Genomic DNA, 12030 nt, shown 5'->3' with positions numbered 1-12030 from the left:
AGAGTTCCTGGTGATCATTAAGTGAGAACAGTGACAGGATGAAGAACCGACGGCGACATCTCTGGTTCTCACTCCCCCAACCGTCAAGCATTTGTGGCATACCACATTATCAGTCACCCACAGCGAGCGTCACTTACTTTGTGTGTGTGTGCTGATTTTCTGTCACCCTTCCTATTTCAGTCTTCCAAGGCTGCCCAGCCCTCAGGGGCCAAACAAACCATTTTCAGAAGAGAAAGAGATAAAGAGGAGCGCAGACTGAGGATGTGCTGTAAATCACCATCTCTGTGTGTCTGGCAGTTTTACACAATGCTATGTGGATGTGAATTAAATGCTACTGTTTTAAGAAGCAAAACAAATGCAATTACTGCCTTTAAAAATGGTCTTATTGTTTTATCTTGAAGTCAACGATAACTGAAAGCCAAAATACACTTCTAGCTATGTGGTGGCATGTTGAGGCAGAGCTAGGGGATTTTTTTTCTGTGAAGCAGACAATCTGAATGATTCCCGTTTGTAGAATGGGGAGGATGTTCTCATGGGGGAGTTGAACAAACAGCTACGCAACATAAGGCTAATGCAGCGTAAGACACACAGTTACTCAACGTGAAGCCAACACCAACAATGAGTAAGGCTAACACAGAATTAGAGTGACGCTAACACCATCACAGAGTTAAGCTAGGTTATTCAAACAAAAACTAACAGCTACTTTGAGTGAAGCTAACACCAAGAAAGAATCCACCAACAGAGAGTTATGCTAACAGCAACAGTAATATCAAGCTAACACCAAAAAGAGTTAGCTTAATGTTAATAGCTACTCAGAATGAAGCTATCACAAGTGATGCTATAATTATCTTAAGAGTTAAGAGCGACCCAGAGTGAAGCAAACGCCAGTGAAGCTAGCGTTAGCTAGCAGTTAAAAGCTACTCAGATTAAAGCTGACACCAATGACGCTAAAGTTAGCTAACAATTAACAGCTACTCTGAATAAAACTAACGCCAGTGAAGCTAGAGTTAGCTTAGAGTTAGGAACTATTTAGAGTAAAGCTAACATCAGCAAAGCTAAAGTAAGCTAGCAGTTAACAGCTACTTGGAATGCAGCTAACACCAGTGATGGTAGAATTAGCTTAAGAGTTAAAAGCTACTCACACCTGCAAAGCTAAAGTTAGCTCAAGAGTTAACAGCTACTCAGAATGAAGCTAACACCTGCAAAGCTAAAGTTAGCTCAAGAGCTAACACCTGCAATGCTAAAGTTAGCTCAAGAGTTAACAGCTACTCAGAGTGACGCCAACAGTGATACAGAGTAAAGCTAACAACTACCTCAAGAGAAACTAACAGCAACTTAAAAGTGAAGCTAAGAGCTGCTCAATGTAAACTATTACTCAGAGTGAAGCTAACAGAGTCAAGCTAACGGCTAACAAGCGCAGGACTCCTTCAAAAACAAAAAATAATCCAAAGCAACTCAAGCTCTAAACTTTGAGCAGCGGACACAGTCTTGCAATCTTTTTATTTCATTAGAGGTTTGTTTATATTTGTGCTGTTGCTGTTAGTTTTGATGTCTGTGAAAATTTTTCCCGGATTTCCAGTAAGTGATTTTATTCAAACTGCTTATAAGACAATTACTAAGATACCCCCACACACAACCACACTTACAAAATAAAAAATAAACCTATGAGCTCACGGCTTCTTCTGATTGCACATTTAATATTCACAATTGATTATGGAGCTTTTAATAAGCAGGATCCAGAGTTAGAAATGACTGTTGGTTATGACTAATCTAATCTATAATTAATTAGAAACGAAGATGTTACAATGAGGAAAAATGGTATTACTGTTCAAAATGCTCGATTGGAACGCTTCAACCGTTTATATTTTAACACTAATCCCTTCACATATGTGTTAAAATAAAGGTTGTTAGCAAACTGAATGTTGGAAAAACACCTGGTTGAACAGTTTTGTAGCGCGACTCGTACCTTTGTCAGCTACTGACAGCGTGCTGTTGAAGTACTGCTCCTCCACACTCCACGAGGAGTCGTTCACTTTGCTCGAGATCCCACATGAGCCCTGGCAGTTCACCTTGATGGCTGTGGGGGAAACAGAAAGTACAATTTGTTTGTTTGCTGAGAAACAACCGGCGCCGATATTCAAGCTCGCTTCTGCAACGTGACCAATATTTAGAACGTCTTTTTCTATATTAACAAATAAAGCTGTTGAACTATAAACAAGTCGCAGAGCAGTCGTAAAATGTCCGATTCCATTTATAATTCTACATAAATGTGACTTTTACTGATTTCTTTATGGGCTGAGACTTTAATATGATTGTTCTTGATTTGTATTCAGGCCGCCATCTTGGCCAGGACTCCCTGGAAGAAGAGAGTTTTTTTTAATGGGACCTTTCTGGTAAAACAAGCTGATGTCCTCCATCGCTGAGCGAGTTGAATCTTGAATGTTTATAGTTTTTGAATGGGGGTAGTTTTTTTTCTAGTTCGAGGCAGCGTAGTGACAGATCCTGGCGAGTGGAGGGAAACATTTTATCCAACACCTGGTACAATGGCCCCAATCATTTGAGGAAAATAATACTTTTAAACAATATAAAAACTAGAAATGTACGGTCGTGGATTTTGACTTGGCAACAAAGATTTTTGATAGTGACTTTTACGAAGCCTAGATGCAAAACAGAAGTTGGCATTGCTTATTTTTCACGATATTCAACTCATAATTTTAATAATATGCATATATGTTGGCAGCCATCTTGCATTTGGACATGAAACCTTACAGCCACACGCCAAAATGGAAGTTTCTCAAACCCCTTTTACAATAAAGGATAAATAAACAAAATAAATTTAAACCTAAATGTGTCAAACTGAGACAATAAACTGCAGCTGTCCACAAAAGACTTCAAGTCAATGGTTAATTGATGGTTAAAGCACATCTCCCTCACTACTAATTTACAAATAATGCAAGAAATATTGATAAATAAGAACAACTTGTTTTTAAATGTAATTTCCATAAATGTCAGAATTGGTTGCTTCCTCTATTTGCACGTTAAAATAAATTTTAATAGGGAAAACAGTCGGTTGGGAAACTACAACATGAATAGTCAGGACTTTACACGTTGAATATTGTAAAAATGATTTTAAAAGTAAAGCACGAGAAGATAAATCATCGCTCCTTCTGTGGTTTGACCACGTGCACCGAGCGGCAGGAGCGATCGGAGGAAGTTTCCGTTTTACTGAGTCAACTGATGGGAAGAGTGAGTTTAACTGTTGATGGATTTACTGCAGGACAGAAAAATGCATTTGATTGTTAAATTTTAAAAAAGACAACATCAAGAGTCGACACAAACGTCTTGATCAGATTATTAGCGCTGACGTCAACAGAAAAAGTTCACCGGAGCGTCAAAACCCGCCTGCAGAGCCGGTTCCTTCTTGCGTGTCGGACTTTTGCCCTCGTTGTCTCGAGCTAAATCCGTCTCGGAGGGACAGATAAGAAAACAAACCCAGACAGAGAAGAACGAGACAAAAGCTGCGAGATCAAGCAGAAAGATGGTGCAGACTCTTACGTCTTTTAAAAGAGCATTTTTGGAGTCAGCTTGATTCAAGATGGCCGCCACAGCAAAGCACAATTACTAAAAACAACAATGACTTTACCTAAGCCATATTTACAGATAACAGAGCTAAAACTGTGGTGTGGTAGTAGCTGAGCATTGTCCCCAACACATACTTCGAATGCCATAAATCGTGTGCCATTGACTGTTGGAGCCAACTTAATTTGTCTGTTAGCAAAATATTGTATGAACGCCTGAACTGATTAACTTTTGGAGTTAAGCCAATTCAAGATGGCCGCCGCCACGGTTCATCTTTAGCCAACACATTAATGGCCATAACCCAGCCGAACTTACAGCTACCGAGCTAAAATCTGATGAGGAAGTAGCTGAGGGTCGTTCACAACATATACTCCGAGAGCAACGTCTTGCAGACATCGCATGAGAAATGTAAACGAGGTTACTCCGTCAAAAAACGATTTTAGACTGAATCTCTGGCAATATACATGCGCTCCTCGCCTGCAGCCTTTCATTTAATCAGCGCTAATATCAGGCGGAGTCCTTCGGCCACGCAGGCGAACATCGATTCATCCGGACGTTAATTACATTCTGCAGCTGATCGAGAGAAACACCAGGAAGTTTTCACTCTTCGTTAACACACGGTTCCCAGAAGCAACGCAGGAAGTGCTTTTAGAAGACACAGGAAGAGCCACGGCTGCATTAAGTGGAATAGTGAGGAGCTGAGCTCGGCCCATAAACATCAGTCCAGACGTGATCTGTTCATATCCTCTGCTGCTGCAGCTGAACGTGAATATTTCGCTGCACGAGGGACGCTCGCTTCCTGCAGCTGCGTCATGGACGGGCGGAGCGAACCGGACCAGGAGCTCATCTGATACGTTAAAGAGACGCTTGAACACCACTCGCAACCATGAAAATGGCTAAATCCTAAAGGAAGGCAAAAATCTTAACAGTTTCATGAAACCACAGTTCAGTAAGCATGCCATGAGCAAACAATATCTTACCTGTTGTAGATAACTCTTTGAACAACCTCAGTTTGAAGAAATCAATTTTAACTCTGATTAGATTGGTGAGATATAAATACCTCGTCCGTTTAGTCGGAAATAAAATATTTCTGCAATCCGAGGTCGTTCAAAGACATTTCTACAACAGGTAAGATATTAACTGTTCCTAAACTTTCCATAAAATCACAGTTCTGGGAATGTAACGTTTCACTTTAAAGACTTTAACTGGACTACACAATAAATAAATAAAAAATCATCTGTTGTACTCCGTCAATACATTTAAACTAAATTAAACCAAAAGGCATAAGCTGAGAGAGCCTTATGGTCTCATCTTGATGGTGAGCATACATGTGTGTTAATGCGACAACAGAGCGTTAAGTCATCAGCAATGACCTTAGAGAGGCAGCTGTTCCTGTCCATCTATCTGGGAAGGGTCAAGGGTCATTACCAAACTAACTGGAGTTCATTGTTCTATGGAGAAAAACAGATTATTCACAAGAGGAAAACATTTACGCCAATCTTCCCTGGAGTGGATGTCCAGGAAATTTACCCTGAAGGTCAGACCATACAATGAACAGAGAAATGACAAATAAATAAATAAACAAACATACAGGAAATAAAGTATGTTCTGTAAGGTTTCTAATGACAAGATGTCAAAGATGATGTAATGATGTTCAGTATACAGTAGTCCCTCGTTTATCACGGGGGATTCGTACCCTGAAGCCCCACGATAAGTGAAAAACTGCGAAGTAGAAATAGTAGTACAAGTAGTAAGTAGTAGTTTATATATATATATACACATATACACATACATACAAATAATAAGGTGTTTTAAACCCTTCTCACATTCTTGCAGTATTCTAAACAATGTTTCTAAACTCTAAACATTCTAAGAGCACAGCATGTCATGAACTCAGCTCTCTACCACCTGCCAGCACTTTTGACCACGCCCACTTCTCTGACGCAGAGCGGAGATATGACACGCTGCATGTGGAAGCTTCTCCTGCAGTATGGGCTGCACAAACGTGCAGCAGGTGCTTAATAATTTAAAATATTTTAAATAAAAATTCCATGCCGATCGTGCGGCTCATCCATCAATCAGCCAATTGAGTGTCATGTCCAATCTTATTTTGAAAAACCGCGATAGAGCGAGTCTTACGAAAAGAAAAAAAAAATCGCAATTAGAATATTTTCCTAAATCATTCAGCCGTAGTTTGGACAAAGCTCAAAAATCTTCGGCCATTGTATCGGTTATCGGCGGTCGACTTCCCCTCCCAACATCGGTATCGGCGATAGCCAAATTTTCCTTATGGGTCGGGCTCTAGTAATTGTGTACCGTAAGTAAGGAGCTACGTAGGTAAGTAGGTGAGTAATTAAAGGTCGACTGATATCCTAAATGGAAGTCACATAATCAAATATTTGGGATTTGTAAAAGTTACATAAGAAGTCAAAAGCCTAAAATACACACCTTTCATCTACAGTACAGCTGTCATATGAGATTTATTTAGCAGAATTAGGGCTTCAGATGAGGTCAACTCAGTTAACGTCTCGGTTTCCTCTGGGAGCCTCACTTCCTCCTTGTAATGAACGTTCGGCGAACTGAGAGCACTTTCACCACCGAAAAACAGCTTTTCATGTGACAGGAGAACGCCCACATGGCTTTCACAAGTCTGCTTAAAGCGTTACAGTTTTTTATATAGCTGATAATAAATAAGTATAAATACTATGTACAGTTTAAAGACATTATTAACAATCTCCAAGGTAGAATATAAAAGCTACTTTTGGACTGTTTAAAGTAATCCTGTAGCTGAGACAGCAACAGGCAACACTGATCTGAATCATTTTCCTGTCTTTATTTTTCCGTATGTTTTTTGGACCTACGTCCGCAGACTTTGGGCTATTTTAGTCGATCGTATATCGACCGAACGTGGTTCCTTCCTCTACAAAAGAGCTCTTAGTGGTGGGACGAAGGCCAGCAGAACGAGTTCTCAGCAGCTGCTTGGATTTGCTGCAACACTGGAGTCTGTCCAGGTTCTCCTCCACGGTTCAGAGCGTCCGTGGGAGGTGACGATCTTAGCGCCACTACTCATTAGACTGCACAGATTAGGACTGAGTGGGCAGAGCAAGAAGGGTTTTCTCTTATCAATGAGCTATAAGTCAATCGGTGCTGACAACAGCTGCGTCATAAACTCAATCAACTCTCTGAAACAGGGGTGCCCAACACATCGATCGCGATCTACCAGTCGATTGAAAAGGCATTATGGGTAGATCACATGGCATAAAATAATAAATAGATGTCAGTCTATATCCATCCACACTATGAAATTTGTTTCTTGATTGCTTGATTGACACACAGGGCAGCCAATCACAGCCCTCATTCTCTTAAACCAGGTTTCAGAGTGGAGGTTTTCAGGAAAAATATTTACATTTTTCCATATTTATCTACACCAGAAATGTAAATCTGTATGTCATCAGCATAGCAGTGAAAATGGAGGCCATGACGACGGATGAGATTACCAAGGGGGAGGATGTAAAGGATGAAAAGGAGAGGACCAAGCACTGAACCTTGGGGAACACCCTGGGATAGAGGGGTTATGGAGGAGGAGCAGCAGTTGATGTGAATAAACTGTTGCCGGTGTGTGAGGTAGGACTGAAACCAGGACATAGCGGAGCTAGTGATGTTCAGGTTGGACTTGAGACGGGACAGGAGGGTGGAATGACTGACGGTGTCAAAAGCTGCAGAGGTCCAGAAGGATGAGGACACTGAGCTGCCCAGAATCAGAGGAAAGGAAAAGATCATGAGTAACTTTGAGAAGAGCTGTTTTGGTGCTGTGTTTTGGACGGAAACCGGACTGGAATGGTTCAAACAAGCTACTGGATTTGAGGTGGGTCTGAAGTTGATCAGCTATGACTCACTCTAAAATTTTAGACAGAAAGGGAAGATTGGATATAGGCCGGAAATTTATGAAGTTTTCAGAGTCAAAGTTTTTCTGCACTAACAACAGTTTTAATAAATAGCAAAGTGTTTTTTTGTGCTACTCACCATTGTTCAGCATGAAGGAGCAAAACTAATAAAATCCAGTTACAAAGAGACGTTAGTGTATTCACCAGTTTGGAGTAGGTTACTGTGAACATGGGGCCGAGATGGTGTAGAGGCAGGGCAGCCGGCTTGGGACCCGAGAGTCCCAGGTTCGATCCCCAGTCACTGCACATCACGTGGCGTCTCTGGGCAGCACGTCTAATCCCCAAAATGTCCCCCGGGCGCTTTCAATAGCTGCCCACTGCACCACCTGGTGGTGGATGGGTTAAATGCAGAGACTAATTTCGCCATTGTATGGAAACATACAGTGCTGACATTGTGATGACATTATTATTATTATTATTATTATTATCATGCAGACGCTGCATGCACAATGAATGCAGCTGAGCCAGCTTCAGGGTTGCCAGACAAATTTTAACTGTCTTATTTACTCCCTCCTTTTTTGTGCACGTTCAACAAACACACCTCATCTTAGAATATCTTTACACACCACTTGTGACAGTTTACGTCAAAATACTGTAATTTTAAAGCCACAGTACTATAGTTAATAATTTCTTATCTGGCAACCCGACTGACATGGAAACTACAGCATTTTTGGGGTAAACCCACTCATTTTTTGTTTATTACCCCCAATAAACATAGAAAAACACTAACATTTCCAGAAATTGTTCTTATGTAAACAGGGCCTTATACTGTATTTTTTGGCCTATAAGTCGCAGTTTTTTGCGTAATTTGCATGCCCTGCAACTTTTATACACCTAAGCGACATATTTATGGATTTGTTCCCATATTTATAAACCAAGTTTTGGCTGAGATGTGACTGTTTTCATTCATTCTGACTGAAAATATTGAACACTACCACTTTCAGCCGCTAGATGGCACTCGAGTAGTATGGCATGCCGCTGTGTCGTGCAATAGGCACAAGTGGCTATTAGTGACACAATCGGCTTGCCATAGCCTGACACTGTCGTCTGCCTGGAGCAACCGTCAAATCAACTTCATTTTGCTGCGCCACCACAGCGAAATGCAGCTAATTTGACCATTAAAGTGCATTTATTAAGTAAAAGTTCAACTGAGACACACCTTTACTAAAAATTGAGCAAACAAATAATTGTTTTAAGTGTTAATCTTGTTAAAGTCCTCCCGTGCATGCTCACGCGGCTGCCATTCGGCAGACAATCGACCTTTGGCCTACCAACCCACATTTCCGGGTTGTTGGCGGTGACGCGAAACAAAGCGATGTGTCAGCGGTGACGCATAATAGGTGCGACGTATACAGCGAAGCGATGTATTTATGTGTTTTTCCACTTTATTAGACACATTTGGACTGATGCGACTTATGGGGCGGTGCGACGTGTACGGCAGAAAATACGGTACATCACTTTGACTTGGTCATTTGAAAAGTAGCTCGCATGATGAAAGAGTGTGGACACCCCAGCTCTAAAATGATGTTTTCAAACTCACTGATACTAAACTTTTCTGCAGGAGAAACTTGGGCAACACATTTTGCCCTCAGGTGTTCAAACAAAAAGTGCACTTTCATGTAGGATAAAAATTGTTTGTGTATAAAAAGAAAAGCGTGTCTGACTGTAGGAGAAACCACAAAGAGCTTTCAGTTGAACGTGTCAGCACGAAACGTGGGAACAATGTGCCGTTTTCCTGAGAAACATGCAGGGGAGTTGTTCAAGTCTAGTTTCTGAGGTGTCCAGAGTCTGAGGAAGCACCTCAGACAAAACAAGGACGAACAGGGTCAAAGTGGGTCAGGAATGTGAGCACAAAAGGAAAAGGGGGGATGAATCCCTTGAATTGCTCGACATTCCTCACGTGCACATTCATGCCTTCCAGGATGGTGACGTAAGGCAACTCAAGGCTGGACCTGCAGATTTAACGGCACAAAGAAAAACTGGACTAACATCTTAAAATCTTAATTCTTTCTCTGAAAAGGCCTCCGAGCTCCCATCTTTGTTCATCGTATCGCAGCCCGGTAATTCGACCCCACCTCATTAAATCTTAAAGCGCTTTGAACATTTAGTCGCTCTCACTCTTCCAGCGTCCGATAGCTCTCAGCGAGACGTCAAACAGAGCCACCTGATCCTCTGATCTATAACCTCGAGCTGTAAGGGAATCCCCCGCAGGCAAACAGAGCCTCCCCTGTTCGCTCAGACATGCCCTCGTTCAGCGAACGCCAAGCACGAAGGAGCAGAAACACTCATTTACCTGGAGAAAACGATGAACTCTGACCCGAAGGAACGGTTTGAGAGTAAATCTGATGAACGTTTGCACGACAAGCAGCTGATCCCTGCAGAATTTACATCACGAAACAGCAGGCGTTTCATCCACCAGCTCCCTCATCACAAATATTCTACACATCAGGTTCGGGTCTAAACGTTTAGATATTAGGGGAGTAACAGTGCGCAAAATAAAATACGTGAACGCTTCTGACTGATGTTTGCTGAAGCAGCTGAAGCAGCTGAAGCCAGGCTGAGAAGGTTTCATCACCAAACTGTTCAAGCGAGCTGAAGTTGAACAGCTGACGTTGGCTGAAAGCAGGAAAATAAAACTGGAAATCAGCAGAAATCAGCAGAATGAGATAAAATAGGCAGAGAGAAGCTAGGTAGAATTAAAAAAAAAAAAACAGAAATGAGCAAAAACGTAGTTGGAACAGCTAAAAAAACAAAAAGCTGAAATTAGGACAAAGAAGCTGAAACAAGCTGAAGCAGAACGACAGCTGAAATGAGCAGACAGAAGGTGGATATTAGCAAAAAGGAAGAGAAACATGCAAATTAGCAGAAAATACCTAAAAAGTAGCTGAAAAAGCAAGAAAAACTGCTGAAATGAGCAGAAAGAAGCTGAAACCAGCTGAAGCAGATCAATAGCTGGGGGAGTGGTGGCGCAGAGGCTAGAAGATGGGCTTGTGATCGGAAAGTCGCAGGTTCAACTCCCGGTACCGTCAACATAAAAAAAATGTGGGTGGAAAAGGTGAGACACCCACACCTGCCTCCACCCTCATTCGCTCCACCCTGGGCCCCTGAGCAAGGCCCTCACCCCACCATCTGCTCCCTAAACAGGTCTCTCTTGAAAATGAGTTCTCGTGGCTCAATGAGACTACCTGGATAAATAAAATAAATAAAATAGCTGCAACGAGCAGTAAAAGGTAAACAGCTAAAGAGTTTGAAAGATGTGGAGAGAGCTCCGTTCATTTTCAAAGAGAAGAACATGGCCGAAAAAGATAAATGTTTCAAAAAGTTTAAACTGCACCAATACCAGAAGTCACAGCAGGAATGTCCTGAACGAGCCGAACGTTTCGAAACATGAACTGTTGGAAAAAAAAACAACGTGCAGAAGAAAAATGGATCTCCAAAATGAGAATAATTTATAAACTTTCACTCTAAGTGGGAAAAATCTCAAAATAAATATTCTCTAAAGTAAACTGACCTACACAAATACTAGTGTTTGTACAATTGTACATTTGCTAAAGTAACTTCACGTGATAAATACTGCTCTTGTGTACAGGTGAGCAGTGGCTCAGAGTGCACGTTGAGAAGGACTCTCAGCTGCTGCCATCAATGGTCAGCTCAATATCTGAACTCAGCTCAGTTACAGCCATTTATTTGTCTTTTATTGCCATCAAGAAGCACTGCAACGATTGATTCCTGAAACATTTGTGAAAAAGCCATCCTGTGGTTTATGAGATATTTTGCTAACAGACAAACAGCCATCCAACTGCAAATAACCTGCTGCATTTTGACTCCGTGTTGTGGATGATTCTCAGCTACTACCACATCAAATTAAAGCACATTATCTATAAATGTGACAGAATTAAAGACATTTTGTGTTCTACAAGGTCAGCTGGCTGTGGCGGCCATCTTGAATCAAGTGGCTCCAGTTGTTAATCAGCTGTACATTTACCATACCATACTAAACATTTTATTTATAGAGCACTTAAAACAGCTACAAGGCCAACCAAAGTGCTGTACAGACAGAACAACAAACAACACATCCAATGATCATTTACTGGAAGTTTGATTACAATGCAACCAATGCTTCATGGGATATTTTGCTGACAGGCACAGTTGACTAATATTATGGTCCACCTTCCTCCTTCATTTAAATAAATAACTTAATTTTCTGATTAATGAAGTGGTATTTGTTTATTTTCTGATTAATAGTGGTATTTATTTATTTTCTAATTAATAAAGTGGTATTTGATTATTTTCTAATTATTTATTTTCTAATTAATAAAGTGGTATTTATTTATTTTCTAATTAATAAAGTGGTATTTGATTATTTTCTAATTAAGTGGTATTTGATTATTTTCTAATTATTTATTTTCTGATTAATAAAGTGGTATTTGTTTATTTTCTGATTAATAAAGTGGTATTTGTTTATTTTCTGATTAATAAAGTGGTATTTATTTTCTGATTAATAGTG

General features: G+C 40.7%; 1 protein-coding gene across 1 annotated transcript in view; it reads right to left on the bottom strand.

Annotated features, from left to right (window-relative positions):
• Positions 1-12030, bottom strand: part of arrdc1b (arrestin domain containing 1b) — a 31757-nt gene that overhangs the window by 12502 nt on the left and 7225 nt on the right. The window contains exon 2 of the mRNA XM_037692069.1: positions 1967-2077. Coding sequence (XP_037547997.1) covers positions 1967-2077 — 111 coding nt within the window. The remainder of the gene's footprint in view (positions 1-1966; positions 2078-12030) is intronic.

This window comes from Nematolebias whitei, chromosome 18 (assembly GCF_014905685.2).
Source record: "Nematolebias whitei isolate Nwh7 chromosome 18, NemWhi1, whole genome shotgun sequence".
Classification (NCBI taxonomy): Eukaryota; Metazoa; Chordata; class Actinopteri; order Cyprinodontiformes; family Rivulidae; genus Nematolebias; species Nematolebias whitei.
Note: the sequence above shows the minus strand (reverse complement) of the source record. Positions and strands in the feature narration are given on the sequence as shown.